This window comes from Poecilia latipinna, unplaced genomic scaffold, assembly GCF_001443285.1.
Source record: "Poecilia latipinna isolate Pla-1442-1.1 unplaced genomic scaffold, P_latipinna-1.0 Scaffold604, whole genome shotgun sequence".
Lineage (NCBI taxonomy): Eukaryota > Metazoa > Chordata > Actinopteri > Cyprinodontiformes > Poeciliidae > Poecilia > Poecilia latipinna.
The window spans coordinates 9,636-32,592 of NW_015113220.1; the positions used below are offsets into that span (position 1 = coordinate 9,636).

Consider the following 22,957-nt stretch of genomic DNA (forward strand, 5'->3'; position numbering starts at 1 on the left):
GAGTCACCTGGTGACATCGTAATGTAGAGCTGTGCATCATCTGTGTGGTCATTGTAAATAATTTTATTTCCTGTTACAACCTATACTAGTGGGAACATGTAGATACTGAATAAGAGGGGCCCCAGGACTGAACCTTGGGGTACCCTATATCCACATATATGCACTTCGATGAAAATGAATGATTTACACAAAGATATGATCAGGTTTTAAAAAAATAAATAAATAAAGCCTACCGGCAGACGGTAACAGGAGCAGGAAATTGTTTTTTCCCATTACATCTACAAATCTGTGTAATGTGTTTTACCTGCGAGTGTCAGCCGCCCGCCTTGTTTACATTTCAGTGTTTCCCAGTCTCATAGTGGTGAGTTGTTGGGCAGGGCAGCAGAGCAGCATGGGTAAAGGAGCGCTTTTGGCAGCTTGTATCTGAGAGCAATCTGGACAGATACAAAAGCCCAGTTGGCCGCCTGCCCGGTTTCCATTCATATTCCCCTCGTCTGCATGCACACTCAAACAACGTAACGTCGCCCACTCATATGCACACACACTCCATCGGACAACAGAAACTCCTCAGAGCTGTGCGGCCCTCCCACTTTAAACAGCACTTCCCCTGATTAAGACTCATAATAAAACATGGCAACAGGAGGCCTGCAAAGGATCACCTTTGAAGGTATAATGCAACAAAGATCAAATATTTATTATGACTTTATCTGTGTACTAGTGTTGATTTAACTTTGATGTCACTCTTAGTTTGGAGAAAACATCTTTCAGAGAACGTGCAGCACATATTTCTTTTTTATGGATTGAGTTTCTTGGAAAGAAAAATTTAAAGCTATCAAAATAGCAATATTCAGGTGAAACGTCTCAGAAAGCCGGAACTCTGTATTGGTCAAAGGAAAGTCTGATCACTGCGTCTCTACAACTGAAGCTTCTGTATTGACCTGTTGTTCTCCTAGCTGAGCTTCAATTATTTGAATGTTTTTTTTTTTTCTTCAGGACCCAAGATTTGTTTGTGGATGATGAACAGGAGAGTTTGTCAGCCGAATTCACTCTGCATCCTGACCTCCTGCCCCCTGACTTAGTGCCGTGTACAGCTGCTAACGCCGTAGAGGTGCACAGAGACTCCCAGCCAGGTGAGGCAGGAAACCATCACAGAACAACGTACAGCTGAATGTACAAAGCTTCCTATTGCAAACATAAATCAAGCTCTTCTCAGATCATTGCTCTACAATAAACACAAGCCTTGAAAGATGTCTTCCTTTGACTCATTTCAGTCCAGTTTTGGTTTACTTCAACTATGCTGATTGAAGTTTGGCGGTTTCTGTGTTTTTCTACCTGTTCCTGTGTTCAGACTCGGTGAGGAGTGGTGGAAAAGTCCCAGAGGAAGCTGTTGTTGATGAAGAAGCCATCTTAAGTCTTCTGGAAAACAGCCAGACGTTTCTCCCTCTCTCACAAACGTCCAACCACTCCACCCTGTTAGGTATAGCATCTAACCCATTACTCATCTTTCTGGTAAAGTCTGCTGTCCTTATCATTTGATATTAAACAGCTGTTTATAAATTCCTTCTGTTGTGGAGGATCTCTGCAGGCTTTAGAAGTAGTGCTGTGTTGTGTTGCTAACACAGATTTTTTTCAGATTGGTCCATGGTCACAGCTCAAGTCCTTGTGTTTGTACTTCTCATGATGATATAGCCTCCGAAAGGCATGGAGTTAACCGATGAGATTTTTTTCTGCGATGTTTACCAATTTAGTTCAATGTGTAATTGTATCACAATTCCAATCTAGAAAATTTCTGAAGAAATTTAAACGGGGCCTGTCGGTTGGAACTCAGCATTCTGAGGCTAAAAATTAGCACCAATGCTAATGTAAGCTACAATGTACTTGATAGCATGTGGAGAGTCACAAGAATGTTGAGTAACACGGACTTTCCACATATCATCTTCCATATCCATGGAAGATGATATGTGGACTCTGGTTTGCGACGTGTCAGCTGTTTGTGATTCCCTGAGGGGAATCCGTGCTTTCTGATTAGCTACCTGTCACATTCAACAGGTTGCGTTCTCTCTTCCAGTCATAAACTGGCCAAGACAATCCAACATGTTGAATATGCCCGAATTAGATCAGACTGGCCACGACGTTCTACTGACTGGACCCAATCAGTCGTAACACATCACACACACAAGGGGAAAATCGGGGCAAAAAGTCGTGTAGTGTGGACAAAATTCTATCTCTGCTTCAGTCTAAGGGTGCATCCACACTGCAGCCTGAAGTGACCCAATGACCCAATTCACTTCAGGCTGCAGTGTGAACGCACCCTAACTGACACAAAACGGTGTCAAAATGACAGAAGTAATAGCCCGCATGCCAAGATCATAAAAAATATGCATGGAGGCATTTCAATGCTGTCCTATGCATTTCTGTGGCAGACCCCAATAAAGTGTTGTTCAGTACATTTATGTGTGAAGTGTCTGTCTTCTCGTCTCTGTAGAAAGCAGCCAGGATCATGCCCTCATTGATTTGCTGGCTGGCCTGGAAGACGATGGTTTCCACAGGACTCCACTAATACACAGCTCTCAGCCTCAGTCGCTCCCTGGTGCATCAACCTACAACTGCAACAGTGATGAAGAAGAAGCCGGACCCGAGCTGGAAAAAGAAGAGGCTGAGCTTAGTATGATAATGTCACAGCGGTGGGACAGCGAACATCCTGGGAGAACAAACCCACCGAGGCGAGTTTTTAACTAGAACTCAGAGAGAAAATAATAATCCAAGTCCCGCCTGGACGCTTTTATTGGTTCCACTGCAGTTAGAGGCAGGGCTAAGCTGTCTCCTGTTGTTGCTGTTTGCACAGGCCTGGAGTCAGGGAGGCAGAGGACGGCTTCAGCGATGAGCAGCAAGAGTCCTCTGACGAAGACATGGAGTGGAGTGGGACTCACTCTCTGTTTGCTAATCTGTCCATCCCACAGCTGGACGGGGCAGCAGACGAAAGCAGTGGTGAGGCATTTTCTGCTCAGTGCTGGCATATGCTAGTGTCACCACAAGTATTTGTTTATCCTTCCAAATCATTGGACACAGCTGTTCCAATCTCTTCCACGTCCACAGGTGTCTAAAATCCAGCACCTAGGGATACAGGCTGCTTCATCAGACATTTGGGAAAGGATTGCTTGCTCTTAGATCAGTGAAGTCAGACAGGAAACTGTGACATTATATTCCGTTGAGAAATTTCTTGATGAAAATGTCCTTGTGAACTGTTTTCTGGTGTTATAAAATGGAAGCAATAGGGAATAAAAGCAACTTGGCCACAAGGTGGTGGGCCGGGGTAAAATCTAAGGGTGCACTGATAAATCGGCTTAAATTTGGGAGATCTGCGATACTTGAACATGAAGCCGATCTTATCCATCAAACTTGGTGCACAGAGAAAATGTGTAGCTGTATTCCTGCATGCATGTGCTCTAATATCAGAACATTAGATTATTAATGTGTGTTTTTTTTTTTTAAACAAGCAGGGCTTGTGAATGCTTCACAATCCTCATCTGCACCAGCAGCTGGAAAATAGGAGTTAAACGCAGATTAATTAATCATTTATTGACAACTTCAAGATATTTTAAAAGACTGAGAGTGGTAAAGAAGTCAGAAATGAAATTCATGGATTCAGTGGAATGTGATCAGCTGTGAGTAAAGCATTAACTTAAACTCTCATCTGAGTTTAAAGTCAACTACAGGATGATGGGAGACAGACTGAGTTATTCTGATTCTAATTCAACAGTTTGTTGTTAAAGCACAGTATTTTACTTATTTATGTTCATTTTAAGCAGTCGAAAAGCTTAAAACCTTTTAAGCAGGACACAACATTTTCATGAACCTTGCTGCTCCCCATCTGCCTAGCTCTATATGCTGATAAAAGCAGTTATTTCCTCATGTGTCAAGTGTGAAGTCTGGAATGGGAATTTATGGTGCAAGTTTCTTTTCTTAGGAGTGTGGCTCTGCTCCTTTGGGTCAATGTTTCTAACATACAGAAACATTCTGGTCTGTTTTGTCTTTCGGGATGTTGTTTTCTTGTTCCAACATAGCAAAAAGAGATTGAGTGCATACAAGAGGGTGAATGTCAGCGCTAATAACCTCCTCCTGACACTGGTTGATTGGTTCTGATTGAGCAGTGTATTTCTGCAGATGGCAGTAGGACAACATGGAGGAACTTTAGTTTCCCCAAAGATCATGTTCATGTTATAGTGCAATAATTTAACAAAAGTTACATCCTTGCAGCGTTGGCACATTTCTAAATTTGTTGTAGCCTCAAAGGAGGGAGCACCATTTTATTGGACTCTATAAATTAAGAATGAGATGTCACTGAAGTCCCTATGAGTGAGGGTAGGTGAGCAAATGATTTTGACAATATAGTGTATATACAAATCCATTTTCTTTCATTTCATTGTTGTGCTGCTCATGTCCTGCTATTCCTACCCTTTCTTTTCTCTTCTGTATTCCTAGATTCTTCCTTAACAGACAGTGGCTCCATGTCTCAGTCTTCGCTTACAGTCACAGAGAAGCTGTTGGGGAAAACAAATCCCTGCACTGGAGAGACTGTCCACCTGGAGCCGCCGTCGTCAGCGAAGATCCTGCTTTGCAAACATCCTGAGCACAGGCCAGTCCGTGGGCTGGACACGGAGGAACAACTCAAAAACTCTTTTCAGTTAAAAAGCAGCCCAGACGGCTCCAGTGAATGTTCAGCAGGGTTCAGGGTTAATAAAGAAATCCCATACATCCTGCCAGTGAAGCACCCAATTCCTCGCAAAATAGCCAATCACTCTGAGGTGTCTACTATCTGCATGAACAAGGAGGACATTCGACCGTTGTACACGTATAACAAGAAAAGTTCCAAACCTGTGGAGAAGGCTGATCTGGAAGCCTTCCCTTTTAGCAGTGGAAAGGTGTCAAAAAATAGGAAAAGGTACAGCAGCCTTGAGACTGTAGAAACTAACCGTTTATCCATCTTTCAGAACCACAGCACCATCTCCCTTTGTTACTCAGACCTCAGAGCCTGCTCTGCTAAGACAGAGCTGGAGCTGAGCACTAAGGAGAGAAAAAGCCCAATTCTGAGGAGCCTCACCTCAACGCCATCCCTCATGAAGGAGGGGGAGTTCATCGACCACAGAGAGGAAGAACTGGCCCCAGAGAGTGAGGAAGGAGATGTTGGGGAGCTCAAAATCAGATATGAAGACTACCAGGAAAATAAAACCGAGAGGACTATTGTTGCCCAGCAGGAGGCACATTACAAGTTCTTCCCCAGTGTTATTCTCTCCAACTGTCTCAATAGAAAGAAGACTGGAAATAAAAAGCCAGCTGACACCTGCAGCAAGCCAGAGCTGTCTCCGACTTGCAAGTTGAAGCTGAAACTTCCTAAAAAACGGTTAGGAATGACGGGGCACAGGAACAAAGCAGGAACAACTCAAAGCCCGATCTCCGACAGTCCAGTTTGCACTGGCCTCTGTTCAGAAACATCTGCTTGCAACCAGACTTCAGACATAGAAGGGTCAGTTTCAGAGGATCAACCAAAACCACAGGCAGAAGTAAATGAAGGCGAGCCAAATGAAGAAGTTGAGCCAGCTATAAATGAAGAGTTGGACAGTGAGGAAAAGACAGTCGATGGGCAGATAGAACCAGTGTCGGAGGCTGTTGTCTCCAACACCACCATTACTTCCTCTCTTTGTGAAGAAGCCAAAGATGTAACTGAGGATCAGTTGAGCCTTGGTCCAGATGTATCTGCGAAAGTTAGCTGTACTAAACCATCAGCACTGCCCGGGAGTAAATACACACTGAGGGCTAAACGGAAACAGAACTTTGATGGTACTGATGAAGATCAGCCAGGTTCCAGTCGTTATAAAAACTCCAGCAAGTTTCCCAGGGGCCAGGAGACCAAATACCAGAAAAGACGCAAGAAAGAACCTCCCGTAATTATTAAGTACATCATAATCAACAGGTTCAAAGGTCAGAAAAACATGTTGGTGAAGATGTCCAAAGTGAATGCAGACGAACAGCTGGTTATGTTGACTGCAGATAAAGTGGAACATTACAATAAACTGGCTCCTCTCAAGAGCTTCTGGCCTAAAGTGCCAGAGTCCACTGCCGTCAGGTTTCCCGTCAAAGAGCCCAAAGCCAAAAAATCGCCCAAGCGAAAAGCTAGGGTCAACAACACAGGCAAGAAGACGATCAACATCTCTCCCAAAAAGCCTCTCGTCAGACGAGGGCAAAGGATGAGGAGGAGCACAGGCTGTCAGAGACGCCCACTTCTGCCCTCTCTGCCCCCCCCTCGGCCATGTTACTGTGAGCTAGCAGATGACTTTGAGAAAGAGTACACGGATGTCATGGTAGAACTGGGCTATCTTTCTGATAGATCCCCAAGCCCAACAGAATCAACGCCCCCGCGTTGTTGGTCCCCAAGTGACCCTTTTCTATACAGTTCAGAACAGCTGATAAATCCACTCAGTGATCCTTGCCTTAGCTCTGCATCACTAAATCCATGCACAAAGTCTGTGACTAAAAGAGCCCAAAGGAGAAGTCGAACAGCCAAACCTAAGAAGTCCACGGAGTCTAAGAGAAAAGTAAACATGTCCCCTGCTAAGCCCTCAGAGGTACAAGAGCCCAAACAGGATAAAGCAAGGAGAGGTGTTGCTGCTGCTGCAAGGCAAAGAAAGAAAGCTAGCAATGCAGCTGAAAGTCCCGCAATATCTCCACAACCCAGAAGGTCCCGCAAAAAGAAAACCGACAAACCTAAAAGTGATGATTTATGCAAAGAAGACTCCCAGCTGCTTTTCTCTGATGGCGGGTTGGCTCCATCAGAGAGTTCCTCTCAAGACATCACCTCCTTTCAGCAGTCGCTAGGCACCGATGGCACCAGTCAGAGCAGGTCCTCGGCTTCAGACACATTGATGCCCACCTCAGCTCGCTTTATTGAACCAAAGGCTGAGGCCTGCGAGACCTCAATCATGCAAGTTAACCAAAACATGCTGGCACCTGTTGAGATGAAGCAGCAGGGTTGTCAGACCACTGTGGTAAAGGTAGAATCTTGTCCAGAAGATTGCATTGCCCCTCAGCCGCCAGCAGAGACAAGTAATGATGTCCAGAAAGACAAAGGTTGTCCCCCTTCAGCTCCTAAAAATGGAGAGACACCAGCTCTCACTGAGACTCCGTCTGGCTTGGCTGTCCTTAAGCAGCTCCTCCAGAAGAGGCAGCAGGGACAGGCCCTTCCTCTACAAGCAGTTGGAACAGACAGACATGCCGCTGCCATAGCTCAGGCCGCAGTGCTGCTAAACCCCTCCACTAAACACACTAAGCCCATTAGAACCCCTTCCACTGCTCCTCGGAAACCCCGGGTCCCAAAGTCTACCGCTCCTAAGGAGAAGAAGCCCAGAAACAGGAAAAGCAGGACCAGCAGTACTCAACCAGACCAATCAGTGAAGCAGGTTGGCGGTATGTCTGATGACTGCCTTCTCTTCTCCTCTGCACCGAGTCTCGCCAGCTGCAACTTCATAGAGGACAGCTTGTCCCCAGAGCTCCCACAGGACTACACTTTCGATATAAACACTATTCACCAAGCAGAGTTCTCCAGTCCCTACAGCGGCAATCAGTTTGTTTTAACCGATAAAAACCTGCCTGTCAAGTTCCTCAGTGACATCTGCCATGAACCTCCATCTGCTCAGGCGCAGAGCTTGGAAGGTCTTCCTCAGAGTCAGACCGAGAGAGACTCTGATGTGTGCAAAGTCAGGCCTGCCAGCCCTGAACTCTTTGACAGGTCTGGGAATGGAGAGCCCTCAACAAACCTTGCTCAGCTTCAATCTGAGAAGCACAGACCAGAAAGACAAAGAGAGTGGGACCTTTCTTTCTGTAAATCCCATACCCTCAGCCCTTTTCAAGACTTCCACTGTGAGAGAAAGGAGTTCCTCTTCTCAGCCTTCGACCCGATCATACCTTTGTCTCTAAGCTCTGTGTCGTTTGTCGACCAGGAGGGCTCACCGACTAGCGAACATCACGAGAGCATCGATGGACTTACGTCCACCACACCCAGCAGCTCCCCTCACTCAATCAGTTCTCTGTCACATGTGAGAGCAAGCCAGCTTCAGCGGGGCGCCGGAGGTGGAGCCCATGTCCTCAAGCCTCTCATGTCCCCTCCGAGTCGGGACGAGATCCTCAGCACTCTGATGGACCTGGAGATGTCAGAAGCCACGTTCCAGGAGCCCTTCTGCAGTGATCCATCTGACATCCCAAACAAGCCAATGTAAGATCACACTTTCTCACGTCATGTTGTTCTTTTGAAGCTTAGAGTTAGCAGTTTGTTCCTGCAGGTATTTAGATATGCTTATTTAACATTGGAACTGGTTAAAACACTAGAATGGCACAGATCAGCCGACTGGTCAAGAAGAATAGATTTGAATCTGGTTTAATACAGTAAAGATGGCAAATATCACTACTTTTCTTCATGCTGACTGCAGAATTTTTGGCTTTAAGCTTTAATAGTAGTGTGTTAATAAAATGTGATTTTAGTGGAAGTCAGTATAATATTTTAGTGTCCAGTGGGAGTCTCTGCTGCTGGATAAAAATACTAATGCACTCAGTTCTGTATCAAGTTTTTGTCTAAGACTCTAATCATCCACTAAGTCTATAGTTCATGGAGAACTCTGTTTTTTTGGTAATAAACGACTAGGAAGTCAGATAATCAATCTGGTATTTGAAGTGCTACAGGATTCTTACACAGTCTGATAGATTGAATTATTTTAAAGGAGTCAAATAAGTTTGGGGAAAAGAAATAAGATTATGAAAAACTATTTTTATCTTCAGGCTCTATTCTGTGAAATGTCTGAAAGTTCTCCTTTCTTTTTTTGATTTTTTTTCTTCCATGTGTCGTTGTCTTCCTTGTATACCTTCTTCTCTTGAATCTACATTTCCTTCCTCCCTTTCTCAATTATGTCCTTCCAATTTTCCTTCCTCCCTTCTTTCTTTCATTTTTTTCTTCCATCTTCTCTTCCTTCCTTCCGTCTCCTGAAAGTTTAGTCTGGAGTTTTTAGTGAAATAATGTGATGGAAGCCCAGGCTTAAAATCCTCATTGAATGTTTGGTGGTTCTAAGCAGTTACAGAGTTGTTGATAAGATTTATGTCAAACAGGAAGAAAAAATGTTGTGATGATTTAATAGTTTTATCAAAATGTACTTTCTTTTCCCCACCAATGTGTTAGAACATCCAAATTGCTTTACTGAAGTATAAAAGACATGTAAGAATAAAAGAATTTGAAATTCAAAAGCAGTTCTTTTAGATTGTTTTAGAGATTTGTGCCACACAGCTAAAATTATCACCATAAAATAAAATCTGAAATGACGTGTAAGAGGAAGTTCATAAGTTTTATTAAATCACTGCACATGAAATAACTGCTTTTTAAACGGATGATTGTCATTACTCTCCTGTTGTATCAAAGCCAACGTAAATGTTAAATTTGACACATTCCTGACTAATTTTTTTAGATTTCAGCAGCAGATGGAATCATTTTCCTCTGCAGTCTTATTGCAAATATTTTTGTGACTAAGTATTTGTCTCAGGGTCATTTACTCTGCTTACTTTGGACACTAATACAAACACAATATAATATCTAACTAAAAGATATATGATAACTACAGTCCTGTTGAGGAAAGTATTACTGACCACACAAATGAAGGATCCAGTTCTCCTGTCCTGATCTGTGGTTCTTCCTGTTGTCTGGTGTCATTTAGATGATTTCTCATCTTTCCTGCTGTCTTCCAGGGAGGTTGGGGGCCGTAAGCTCACCGTGGGAACCAGATTAGTGAGGGAGCTCCAAGAGTTTGGAGGAGACCTGTCTTTGGAGGGCCTCCATTTCTGGAAGACCGCCTTTTCCGTCATGACGCACCCCGCCACCACTATCACCTCCTCTCAGGGAGCAGAGGTCGAGCAGACAAAAGAAGAAAAGACGGGGCTTCTCACATCCTCAGCCAGCGACAAGAAGGTCATCCTTCTGCCCTGCAGGAACCCACCGAGCCACGAGCGCGTGCAGCTGTGGCTGGAAGCCAGGAAGCAGTACGACAGCCTGCAGAAAGAGAGGAGGGAGCCGGGGAAGGAGCGGGAGGGGGCAGATGTGGAGCAGGAGAACCCTGACAGAACCAAGTTGCCAGATGTTTCCAGATGCATTTCAGTTAATGTCGAACACTGTGGGAACACTTCCAGTGTGAGAACTCGCAGGAGAAAGAAGCTCAGCCTGTCCTTAGCCTTGTCTCCTCTGGTGGACACATGTCCTCAGTCCAACACCGCAGCACTGAGTCCGGTTTCAGATGAGAGCACTGTGAGCCCCCAGCCTGAGAAACAGGAGGACGCCTCCAACATGACGTCTCCAGAATCCCCAGAGCTGCCTCCGTGGCAGGAGTCTCACCAGCTGAGCCCATCGGCGCCTGAGCGACTCGGCAGCAAGAACTCACCAGAACCACCATCACCCAGGCTCCCCGACTCACAGGAGAGATTTGGAGCGGACCAGTCTCCCTCTCCTTTTCATGGTGCAGACAGGAACGGTGGCAGCAGTCCACACCGCCTACACACCACCCCCTTCTTAAGGAAAAGGCGGAGGAGCACGGAAGATCTGGACCCAGTCTGCAGCACGCCCATAAGTGATAGTAAGTTTCACCAGCAGGGCTCAGTAGAGAGTGTTCATATTCATATTGCATATCTGAACAAACAGACGTTGAATTATTAGTTACTTTCTGATTGAAAGCAATAGAAATATATAGAACTTATTAACTTGTGGTGGGACTAATTTACTAATTAATTATAAGGTTTGTAATTAATTAGTCACAATTTAACCAAAAACCATATGTTGACCAAATAAGCAACCATTTTCATTCAAAAGCCTTTTTTTGCTGCTAAATTACTGAATAAGTAGACCTGAGCTCAACATCAAAGATATTTATTGTTTTTAATCTGTTATTCAGGTTCTTCAACCATCAGATTAATGCAGTGTTGTAAAATAACATATTTTGAATGCCACAATAACCAATGTTATATCTAGTTTAAATGGTTCTAATCTATTATAACTCAAAACTGTGCAATATATCAAATGGAAATTCACTGGACTGTCTAAATGTGTGTAGCTGCCTGATGCAGCTTCCTTTTAGTGAATGTTTGATCATTATTAGCAAAGGATTCATCTGCAGCTAAAAATATTTCACCATGTGAAAAGCTCAGCCCGTTCAATAAAGTATAGAGCTGATTGCTTTATTTTTTTATTATTAATAACTGGATAACAAAAGAAGTTTCATATATTCTTACGGAATTTGAACCAGGTGGAATTAAAAATGGCATTTATGTTTTTCTGGGTTGAGCATATTTGCAGAAAAATAATGTTTTACATCTTAAATGAAAAAATTCTATTTTTTGAGCAGTTTATTGTGTAATTACTACTCTGATGGTGTTCTCTGAGCTAATGGCCTGCTTTTGAGCTCATGCACTCCAGTTAACAATTAGTTTATTACTAAATTACTTGACAATTATTTCAATAAATCATTAATTCTATTAATCGTTTTTACCCACGCATGGTTAATACATACTGATGTATTTTGCTTAATGCCATTTTCAGTTTTTAAAAGTGGCTGTTAAAAAAGTTACTATTTAAAGACTTGTTTATTTTGTCTTCTGTTTTTGTTCTTTAAGAAGCATTAAAAACCCTGTTTCCTCAGCACATCTGGGCTTATTAAGCTTGTTTACAATTTGGGAAACGGTGACCAGCTGCTGATAATTAATCAGCAGGACAAGTTAGGTTTTTGTCCCTTTGAACATAAAGGTTGTAAATGTGTAAACATAAATGAGTCTAACCCAGCGGCTCCTGCTGTTAACTGAGCTCCTGTCCTGATCTTTCCCTGCTGCAGAGGATCCTGTTTCTCAGAGAAGAAGAAGCCAGACCGATCCTTTGAGGAGAGTATTACTGACCACACAAATGAAGGTTAGAACTTACCCCCGTCTGTGTGATTTCCAGTTTACAGTTCAGTGTTTGACTGCAGTCTTATCTTTTACTTTAACAGGTCTGAAGCGTCATGTTGTGTAATTGACCTGTTGTCGGTGTCTTGGCAGTGCTTTTTATGCTCTCTCTTTTCTCCACAGAACCAGTTTGCTGCTATAAATGTGCCAAAGAAAGAACAGTCTCAGATTGAAGGGCCAAGTATTGCCAACTCATACGGCTTCAAGGTCAGCATGCAGAATCTGCAGGATGCCAAAGCTCTGCATGAGGTGAGCCGCTCCGCAGGACAGGTTGGGACCAGCAGCTGCTGTGCTCCGGTCTGGGTCCACACCTCACTCATGTGACACATGAATTAATTAGATAAGTAGATTCAAAAGTTTAATTAGGATCAATCAAAACAAAAGTCTTGTTGATTTTTTTTTTTTTTGTTTCTTTTTGTATCATCCAATTTATTTCAAATGATTTCAGTTCAATCAAATGGTCAGGTTCAGCACCAACTCCATGCAAATCAATATTAGTTACAGCACAACACATTCACATTCAGTTGATGATGTAATGATGTAATTGATTATGTAATTGATGATGTAATGACTAAAATGTTGACTTGTTGCTTTTTACATTTTTGTCCAGCAGGAACACGTAAAATGCTGCAAGTCGATGACTCGATGCAATCTGCTGGATTCCTTTAATCTACTGTGAATCATTAGTTGAGCATACTGCACTGTTTGATAGCTAGCATCAGTTGGAACGGATGTTGAATTGAAATGATATTTTTGGTAAAATGTCTTGAGACGACATTTGTTGTGAACTAGTGCTATAGAAATAAATAAACTGAATTTTGTCTCCAGATTTCTGTTTCTGCAAGCTCCATATTTAGCTTACAGTGCAGTTTGTTTTGACTCTTCAGGTCCAGCACCTTACGTTAATGGGAATGGAGCTCCATGCTAGAAGCCGCCGGGACCTGGAACCTGACCCGGAGTTTGACCCAATATGTGCCTTATTCTACTGCTTCAGCTCCGACGCGCCGCTGCAGGGCGGAGACAGAACTCAGCTGACTGGTGCCATCATGGTGGACAAAGACCATAAAAGCTGTGGTCAAGGTGAAGTCCTTCTATGTGTTGGTATAGATATAATTATTGAGAATGCACAACCACTAATTAAAATGTACAAGCAGTGCACAACAGTGCGTTCTATTTTTCATTGAAAAATGGAAACTACAAAACTAAAACCCCACCAATCACACCCTCTCTCTCTATTCAATAGTACATACAGTAAAAATTATATTTAGCAATTACATTGGACATTTTGAAGTCCATTAATAAGGAAAAAATATATAATAATAACAATAATGAAAATAATTACAGTTGAGCAGTGTGAACTAATCACCAAATCCAATGGAAAACTTTTGTTCTGTTTTATACTTTATTTTGTCACCTTCTTAAAACAATGGCTTGTTAGTTTTTGGGTCATATTGAAATGCCACAAGCAATTCATGCTTTGAACACAGTAGTAATGGAACTGAATTTAACAAATTGGCAAGTCTAAACATCTGGATTTTTAGTTTAGAAACTCTGTGTTTCCGGACGTTTGTTCCAGATTTGTGGTGCATAGAAGGTGAATGCTGCTTCTAAAACATACAGAATACAGTCAACACTATCCTAATCATTTTCACTTGTATTAAAAGTAACATCTTATTCATTCTATGGTGGAGTGGCAATGAAATATACATTGTCTGAATTCTGAGGATGTTTTTTGTTACTGCCCCCTACTGGTGCTTTTGTTCCTTCAATCTGTTGATGTGCTCTGTTTGCTTTGGACCTGGACCACTGTAGTCGGTAGTCCAGGTGTTACTATGTGATCTCAGTGTTTCAGTCATGTCTGTGAACCTGGGCTGATGCAGCTGTTGGGATCCGTCTGCAGGTCCCAGATCGACGGCACCGCTGCTGGTCAGGTCAGGAGTCTCTGGGCTACAAGTTATCTACGCCAGGGAGGAGAAGATGCTGTTTCAGGAGCTCATCGCCATCATGAGAAGGTGTGTGTTCTGTCACTGACTGGAGACGGTTTGTGCTACAGTCCTATCAGAGTGAACCATTCAGGTGGAGGAGGGTTGTTGATCCTGCTTTCAGTCTGCATGCTGTTCCTCCAGGTTTGACCCAGACATCCTGCTGGGATACGAGGTGCAGATGCATTCATGGGGCTTCCTTCTACAGCGCGCCGCTGCACTAGGAGTGGACCTCTGCCAGCAGCTGTCGCGGATCCCAGGTACCTCCAGGACTCACCTCGGTGGTTCAGGCTCAGGCTGCTCCAGTTTCTGAAAAAAATCAATACTTTTATGATTTGAGGCTTTCACAGGTCAGAGAAATAAACTCATAATCTGCCTATCATTACAGAGAAACATGCTTGCTAACATGTCCATTATTCTTTTTTGTTTCCACTATTAAAGCTCCAGTATATAACTTTTATTAAAAAAAATATTTTTTTACATATTTGTTGAAACTGTTACTTTGTCGAGACAGTATGAGACAGATAATCTGTTAAATTCACATTCAAAAATACTTTGTCAATCCCAAAGGGAAATTGAATAAATTAAAAATCAAGCTCTTCTCTCAGTGCTCCGACTGCTAACTAGAAACAACCAGTTAGAGCGAGGAGGCGGGTCTTAGAGCTGTCAATCACCTTCGCATGTGCCTGCTCATCCTCACTCCTCCTCTGCTTTGCTACAGCTTCTTCCTGATAACATGCTGTTCTGAATGCTAGGCTAGTTAGCGTGGCCACCAGTAATGCCAGATAAACAGTTTTTTCCCCATAACAATAAGTTGTTCATCCACCATTAGCACATTGAACAGCACATGCAAGGTTAATTGACACCACTAAGCCCCTCCTCCTGGCTCTGATTGGTTGTTTCTTTCTTCAGATGACCATAGCAGCTCAGGGAGGAGGATGAGGAGGAGATTGATTTTTTCACAAATTATCTCTCTCATATTGTACTGGCATGACATGATGACGGTTTTAACAAATATGTCAAACATATTTTTTATAAAAGTTACATACTGCAGCTTTAAATCACAGCATCAATTATTGATGTCTCCTCTGATAATAAACACAATGCATTCAGGGGCCTCTTAGTTCCAGAACATAATTTACTAGAACCTTTCCTCAGTGGAACCATTTCCACTTCTGGGTGCTGCTGGGTTTGTAAGTTGCGACACTGAGCGTGGTCATTTCTGCTGCTGCAGGTGTTTCTGCTTTGGAAAAGAATTACAGCCACTAAACCTGTTACATTGTTAAATATATGGAAGGAATACTGCAGTGATATGGAGGGTCCCCCATTCTGGATAGAAACTGATCTCAGAATTTTACAGAGCAGTCACAGTTTATTAGAGCTTATAAACTGTGTGATTGTAATTGATTTAAAAAATTGTGACAACTTATTCAGACATGTGTTTGGGAAAGAGGGAGAAAATAAAAAAGCCTTGATCTGCAAAATGAAAATCTTTTATTTTTCTCTGAGCAGTAATGGCACTATGAGTGAATATTGTGTCACAGTAATTACATATGTAAGAAACTCTAAATACATTTAAAGGTGTAACTGTGATAAATTTTAAATATATTGAACTGGTTTCATGTTCCTTGTTTGGGCTACTTTGTTTTGAGAAGAGGTTTCTGTCCTGTCATAATGTGATTATTTCACCATGGTTACACTGCAGAACAAAATTAAATTCACTTCAAAGTCAGGACTTTTTTAACATTCATAGATTTATTTTCATCACAAAGACCATTAACCAGACACACTTTCAAACTAAAAATCATTCACCATGTAACAATCCTGGAAGCTGTTTTCATTTGTGTCTTGTAGAATAAGCTCTGTTAAACTTTCCAATCTAACCTGAAATAATCGCTAGAACTGGCATCTAGTCTTGCTTACAATGAAAGCACAAGTCCATCCTTAATTAAAATGATCTCTAATTCCCACTAAGGTTTTATGATGCTAAACACTGCAAACCATACGAGTTAGTGTTTGCAAACAAACACAGTAATTGCTACTGTTGTATCAGTTAAAGTTGACTGAAAATATGAAACATGGTGGTGTAGATTCAGCAGCTGTTTCCTCCTAACAGAGAAGTTTTAACACATTTTTGATAACTTTTCTGCACTGGGGATCTAGCAGGTTTCAACAGCAGGTAATTTTTTTTTGTTTTTGGTTCCAAAAACCAACATTGGTTTCTGGAAAAGATTAACATGCGAGTGTTAATTTGCAGTCGGGGTTTATTTTTATGATTTTGCTCCACAGAGAATGAGTTTTATGACCACCTCTCTTTCACATTGATGTTAGGAGGTATGTGTGTGCGTGCGTGTGTGTGAAAGAGAGAGAGGTTTCTGTTTTGAACATGCTGAGTGCTAACGCAGGCTTCCCTAGGACTGAGCGTAGCACATGTGGACGGTGTGTGTTGTGTGGACAGACGTGCGTGTCCATGGCAGTGGGTTTGTGTGTGTGCTCCAACTGAATGGAGCGCCTCAGGCAGCTGCCAGCCTCTCTAATTAGCTTTCTGTCTGGCTCTGCGTGTCCTCAGGTGACTCCAAAGAGAACCGCTTTGCCGCAGAGAGGGATGAGTACGGCGCCGACACCATGACTGAGATCAACATCATCGGCCGCGTCACCCTCAACCTGTGGAGGGTGATGAAGAGCGAGGCAGGTTTCTCTCCCAGCTTTCTTTCTTCAGGCTGTGGTGACCTTCAGTCTGCTGTTTCTATTTAAAAAAATCATTTATTGCCACAAAAAATGTTTTGACAAACTTTCTGCATCAGTATCTGGCATTATCTTAAAAAGAGGATCTCAATGTCATGTTAACTCTAACCTCAACCCCCTGGACGTACTACTGGGGTTTGTTATAGACAAATACAAATTAGTGCACAATTGCAAAGTAGGAAAAAAAATGTATTTATCATTTTTTTCTTTGCTGTCAAATAAAGGACAGCATGCATCTGTTTTTAGCCACATTTCTCCAATAGATTTATCTTTGCAGAAAAGCTCAGTCAGATTGAAGAGAGAATCTCTATAAGCAAAAAAAAAATTCAAGCCTTGCTGCTATTTCTCAATTGAAATTATGCTTCAACTTTGACTGGGACATTCTAAGACACGAATGTTCTTAGCAGTCTTACTGTAGCTGTATGTTTGGAGTCTTTTTCATGATAAATTTGTTCTACCCAGAACTCCTCAAGTGGCCCAGTTTTAACTTCACCTGGTTCAAATTCTGTAAAACAAAATCTCCTATTGGACACCCGTTGCTCTCCAATTCTTAACTGGTTTTAATCTATACTGTACAGATCACTGTACTGCTGATGTTTTTAACTCCTTTGTTGCTTTCAGTAAAAGAATGTTGTTATTGCATTTTAGGGAATAAAATGTTTGTTGTGAATTATTTGTTGATTTGCATTTTCCAAATATATTTTTAATATTGTATAAAAAGTAGTTAATTGAAAAATCTCCAGGATGTGCCATGTTTTTCCGATTAATCATCAGAATAATTGATGAATGCCTCGCTCCTGCCCAGGTCTTATTGTGATCTTCTCGACTCTGCAGGTGACGCTGAACAACTACAGCTTTGAGAACGTGGCCTTCCATGTGCTCCATCAGCGCTTCCCCCTCTTCAGCCCCCGCACGCTGTCCGACTGGTTCGACCACATCACACACTTGCACAGGTCAAGCACAGTCACACACTCCATGTTCTGTTATCCAACGCTCTACGTTGCCAAAAGGTCCAGTCAGGGATCGTTGGGTGGACAGAAGCAGTGAAGGTTTGGCCCGACCTGTTCTGTAGTAAAGCATGCTGTGTCCTTTGATCTGCATGTTGCTGCAGGTGGAAGATGGTGGATCATTATGTGAGTCGTTTACACGGCACCATGCAGCTGCTGCAGCAGCAGGACATCATTGGCAGAACCAGTGAGCTGGCCCGGCTCTTTGGAATCCAGTTCCTCCATGTTTTGACTCGAGGATCCCAGGTACACGCACGCACACACACGTGCATACTGTTAGTGGTGTCCTGAAACAGACTGCATCTCTGTGCTGCAGCATTTCTCGGTGAGGTAACTGTTGGGGATTTTTAACTTTCTGACCCAATAGCAGGTATTTATAAGGCTGTTTAATACTTAACGTAGCTTTTTAATGCTGTTTTGTAAATGCAGCTGCACTCAGAAAGCAGTATGTTTACATTCTGTAAGCTATTCAGCCATATTTATTCCATTTTACACTTAAGGAAGAAATTTGCTGAGTTTTTTTTTTGTTGTAGAAAGTCATTTAGATTTTTTAAATGCAAATGTTAAAATATTTTAGTTTTTCTTGTTTCTTCATATATTGATATCAAATCTGGTGCACAAATCAAACTGATCAGTTTAGTAAGTTTTTGTCCTACAATTCTCAGGATCTTTACTCAATGCTATTACTATATATTTACTTAGTGAAAATTATCCAATCTTGGCTTGATTTGCTCTAATTTGTATATATGTGAATATTGAAAGTGATGCTTGATCAGCAGTACAGTTACAAACTAACTGTTAACTGATGAAGCTCATGAACATTTTGCCTGCAGTGATCAGTCTCCTCCTCCCCTCAGTACCGTGTTGAGTCCATGATGCTCCGTGTGGCCAAGCCCCTGAACTACATCCCGGTGACACCCAGCGTGCAGCAGCGAGCCCAGCAGAGGGCGCCGCAGTGCATCCCCTTGGTGATGGAGCCCGAGTCCCGATTCTACAGCAACTCTGTGGTGGTGCTGGATTTCCAGTCGCTGTACCCCTCCATCGTCATCGCATACAACTACTGCTTCTCCACATGCCTCGGCCACGTGGACGGCCTGGGAACGTAAGGACACGACCCACACACACACACACACACACACACACACACACACACACACACACACACCTGCACCGACCGAGAACCCGCCTTGCTTCGTCCCCTCATTAGTTTGAATTAAACAGACATACTAAAAGCTTAGAGCAGCTTACACACACACACTTACTAGTTATTTGAGCTTTTCTGCTGGATTAATATTGTTGCATGGCAACAGCAGGAGTGGTGAGCACTTCTTTTCAACGTGAATATGTTTGCAACTGCAGGGAAATAATAATTATAATAATAAAGTAGTGGCTGGGAGTGTTTCTACTCCACATTCAGAGGAAGACATGGAAATCTTCAAGATTCAGGAGTTTTAAAAGTTTTCTGTTTGTATAGTCTAGTTTAGCTTATAAATTATTTTTGATCTTTTTATATAAATTAAACAGCTGCACTGTTTAATTTGCAGGAGAACAGATGGCTGCCATGGCGACTGTATTTCCTGCAAACTAACACCAGTCAGTGATTTTGAGGCTTATTATTTTCAAAATCCAGTTCTATGTCTAATCTGTTAGTTCTTTTTTTTTTTTTGCTTTTATTTTAGAACATTTTGAAATGTTAAAATTTTAGTATTTAATTTTGGTGATTATCACAGATAGCACTTGCTGCTAACAGCAGTGTGTGTGTACTGCATGGAGTGTGTACCTGTTTACTATGAGACTTCCTAAATCACAAAGCAGAGTAAGTTTGCTGTAATGTGTTCAGTCTTCTTACTAAAGACTTTGAACTAGATTACAGAGCTCATCAGTTGAGCATCATGGTAATGAACATTGTTGCCTTGTTCTCTTCTTTAGGCCGGATGAATTTAAGTTTGGCTGCACTTCCCTGCGGGTTCCTCCTGACCTCCTCCACCAGCTCCGTAATGACATCACCGTGTCCCCGAGCGGCATCGCCTTTGTAAAGGTTCGGCTCCCTCTGAACCTCCGACACCTTCCAGAAACGCTACCTCAGCTGTTTTCAGAACATTCTCCATAAGTTTGTCTAGGAAAAATAATTTTTTCGGACTGAAGTTGTATGTGTGTGTGTGTGTGTGTGTGTGTGTGTGTTCAGTCGTCGGTGCGTAAAGGCGTCCTGCCTAGCATGCTGGAGGAGATCCTGAGCACCAGGATCATGGTGAAGCAGTCCATGAAGAGCTACAGGCAGGACAAGGCCCTGATGAGGCTGCTGGACGCCCGGCAGCTTGGACTCAAGCTCATCGCTAACGTCACCTTTGGCTACACCTCAGCAAACTATTCAGGACGCATGCCCAGCGTGGAGGTGAGGCCATCGGCATCCATCCTGTTCACTGAACACCCCAACGCTCACCTCATAGGAAGATTATGCATTTCTATCTTGCATGTAGAATCCTGCGAACGTATGATGCTTCAGCTTCACAATGTTTTCCTGGTACAACCACAAACTTTATATTTAGATTTTATTCAACAGACCAACACAAAATAGGGTGTATTTCTGCTCTGGAGGGAAAAGGCTATGTGGTTTTCTGACATTTTAGCAAATAAAAATCTGATTCTCCTGAATAAAATCAAGTGTATCCAAGGATTACTTGTGTGTAATTTGATGTCAGTCTTAATGAGAACATCAGTGAACAACCGCCATCATGAAGACCAGCAGACAGGTCAGTAAGGAAGCTGTGGAGAGCAGGGTCCACTTTTACAACAACATCCCAAACATTGAACATCTCTCAGACCAATCCATCATCTAAACATGGACCTCTACCTAAGCTGACAGGCTGGGCGAAGAGAGCATTAATCCTCCTTGGTAACCCTCGAGGAGCTGCACAGATCTGCGCCTCAGGTGGAAGAACCTGTTGACTGGGCAGCTGTTAGAAAATCTGTTAGACTGCAGAGAGCCTGAGCTGGGTTCACCTCCAGCAGGATGATGGCTCGAAACATGGAGGGCTTTGTGTGAAAGCATGGCCTAGTCAAAGTCAACACTTAAAGTCAAATGATAATCGGTGGCAATGGTTGATAACTGATGTTCACAGAATACTGTGAACTTTCAGTCTAACTGAGCTTGAGATATTTCTCAAAGAAGGTGAAATATCTCAAATCTGCAGTGTATCAGACAGGTTTCATGGAGGTGTGTTTTTTTCTGCAGGTGGGAGACAGCATTGTCCACAAAGCCAGGGAGACCCTGGAGAGAGCCATCAAGCTGGTCAACGACACCAAGAAGTGGGGAGCCCGAGTCGTGTATGGAGACACAGACAGGTACGATTTCTCACCGTGAGTACATGTCGCCCCACCTGCAGGTCATGCATCTCACACACACTCCTGATATCGACTGACTGCGCCTCACCACAGGGCCGTGGTGAATGAGGGGAATAAAAACATGAGTTCTGGATGCACCTCAGATCCATCATGGAGTCAGTGTAGCCCACCACAGCCTCACACTGTCCGGAAAAACAGCAGGGAAGGTTGATGAGACGAGACATTTAACTGACCCCGCTTTCAGGCAGAGCTGTTTTACTCTGGAAAGAGAGGAGAAGATTGAAAGATGATTGGTGGAGACGTCGGACTGTACGATCTTTGTTTCTTCTTCAGAGTTCCTCACTGTTTAAAATTTCTCTTTATGCTCCATCAACTGTGTTATTTTTCCTTTCGTAGTTTTTGTAAATATTGCAATAAAAAAACTACTTTGCAGGTATTTTTATGAGTTTAAAGTGTAAAGCTATGACAGCACAGTTAGAAACATCTTCCTGAAACGATTTAGCCCATCTATCAGCACTGCAGAATTTCACTCATTAGGTCTTTGTTAAATGAACTTGGATTGAGAAAAATGAGAAAGTGGAGCTGCCTGCAGGTTCCCAGTGACCAGACTGTGAATGTTTGTCTCTGTCATGTATCGGCAGCATGTTTGTTCTGCTGAAAGGAGCCACCAAGGAGCAGGCCTTCAAGATCGGCCATGAGATCGCAGAGGCCGTGACCGCAACCAACCCCAAACCTGTCAAGCTCAAGTTTGAGAAGGTAAACGGGAGCTGCTTCAGAAACACACAGAATCCGGCAGCAGCTGGTCTGTGATGTCTGACGGGAACCTCACTGTGTTTCTGTGCTCCAGGTGTATTTGCCCTGCGTGCTGCAGACAAAGAAGCGCTACGTGGGCTACATGTACGAGAGCCTGGACCAAAAAGAGCCTGTGTTTGATGCCAAAGGAATAGAAACGGTGCGTCGCGACGGATGCCCCGCTGTTTCCAAGGTAACAGGAAAACCGCTGTACCCTTGCTGTCACAGTTCTTTGCACCAATCATAGCCGTGCCAGAGTCTTTCCTGCACTGGTTTCCCCTGATCTGTCTGCATGAGTCACTCAGGGGAATGTGACAACAGTAACTTGTCGCTTCTTTTCATGACCTGAAGACGACACACTACTGCTTCTTCCAGTCAGTATTGCAGCTGACTTTATATCTGCTCCTTTGTCCCAGATTCTGGAGCGCTCCATTAAGCTGCTGTTTGAGACACGGGACATCAGTCAGGTGAAGCAGTTTGTCCAGCGTCAGTGTGTGAAGGTTCTGGACGGCCGGGCTAGTATGCAGGACCTGACCTTTGCCAAGGAGTACCGAGGCAGTGGCTCGTACCGGCCCGGAGCCTGTGTGCCTGCCCTGGAGCTCACCAGGTGTGTTTGTGTGAAACACTTAAAAACAAAACACTCATTTACACACACACACCCACACGTTTGTGCTTTTGGGACTTATTGGGAATTATGACTTTTAGAGTGTTTATAGGGACACATCTTTACCTTAATTTGGTGAACACAAGAAGTGTCAAAACAAACTTTTCCACATACATTGGTATTTTTTAACAATATTAAACTTTGACTTGATATGCATTCAGTTAGGCATAGTTAGCTTACAGGAGTAAGCTAACTATGCCTAACTGAATGGTTAAGGGTAGGAACCCTTAACCATTACCAGTATAACGATGCACACTGAAATCCCAGCTGGTTGTATAGAAATGAGCAGCATGAACCTGCTTGTTCTTTTTTTTTTTTCCCCACAGTGCTTATTGTCTTCCTGCAGCAGCCTGGTTTATAGTTACCTGCGTCTGTTGCTAGGCAACCCAGCTCTTAATGAGCGGGGGGGG

The 22,957-nt window shown here is 43.0% G+C and overlaps 1 protein-coding gene across 1 annotated transcript in view; it reads left to right on the top strand.

The window, feature by feature from the left end:
* Positions 1–22,957, top strand: part of rev3l (REV3 like, DNA directed polymerase zeta catalytic subunit) — a gene marked incomplete at its 5' end in the record, with an annotated part of 38,101 nt that overhangs the window by 9,525 nt on the left and 5,619 nt on the right. Inside the window, 21 exons of the mRNA XM_015042860.1 lie at positions 994–1,130; positions 1,349–1,477; positions 2,486–2,723; positions 2,846–2,988; positions 4,483–8,266; positions 9,781–10,658; positions 11,907–11,980; positions 12,139–12,264; positions 12,903–13,095; positions 13,916–14,027; positions 14,142–14,257; positions 16,567–16,685; positions 17,577–17,695; positions 17,854–17,995; positions 18,607–18,851; positions 19,679–19,787; positions 19,935–20,141; positions 20,982–21,091; positions 21,733–21,847; positions 21,939–22,076; positions 22,300–22,490. Coding sequence (XP_014898346.1) covers positions 994–1,130; positions 1,349–1,477; positions 2,486–2,723; positions 2,846–2,988; positions 4,483–8,266; positions 9,781–10,658; positions 11,907–11,980; positions 12,139–12,264; positions 12,903–13,095; positions 13,916–14,027; positions 14,142–14,257; positions 16,567–16,685; positions 17,577–17,695; positions 17,854–17,995; positions 18,607–18,851; positions 19,679–19,787; positions 19,935–20,141; positions 20,982–21,091; positions 21,733–21,847; positions 21,939–22,076; positions 22,300–22,490 — 7,425 coding nt within the window. The remainder of the gene's footprint in view (positions 1–993; positions 1,131–1,348; positions 1,478–2,485; positions 2,724–2,845; positions 2,989–4,482; positions 8,267–9,780; positions 10,659–11,906; positions 11,981–12,138; positions 12,265–12,902; positions 13,096–13,915; positions 14,028–14,141; positions 14,258–16,566; positions 16,686–17,576; positions 17,696–17,853; positions 17,996–18,606; positions 18,852–19,678; positions 19,788–19,934; positions 20,142–20,981; positions 21,092–21,732; positions 21,848–21,938; positions 22,077–22,299; positions 22,491–22,957) is intronic.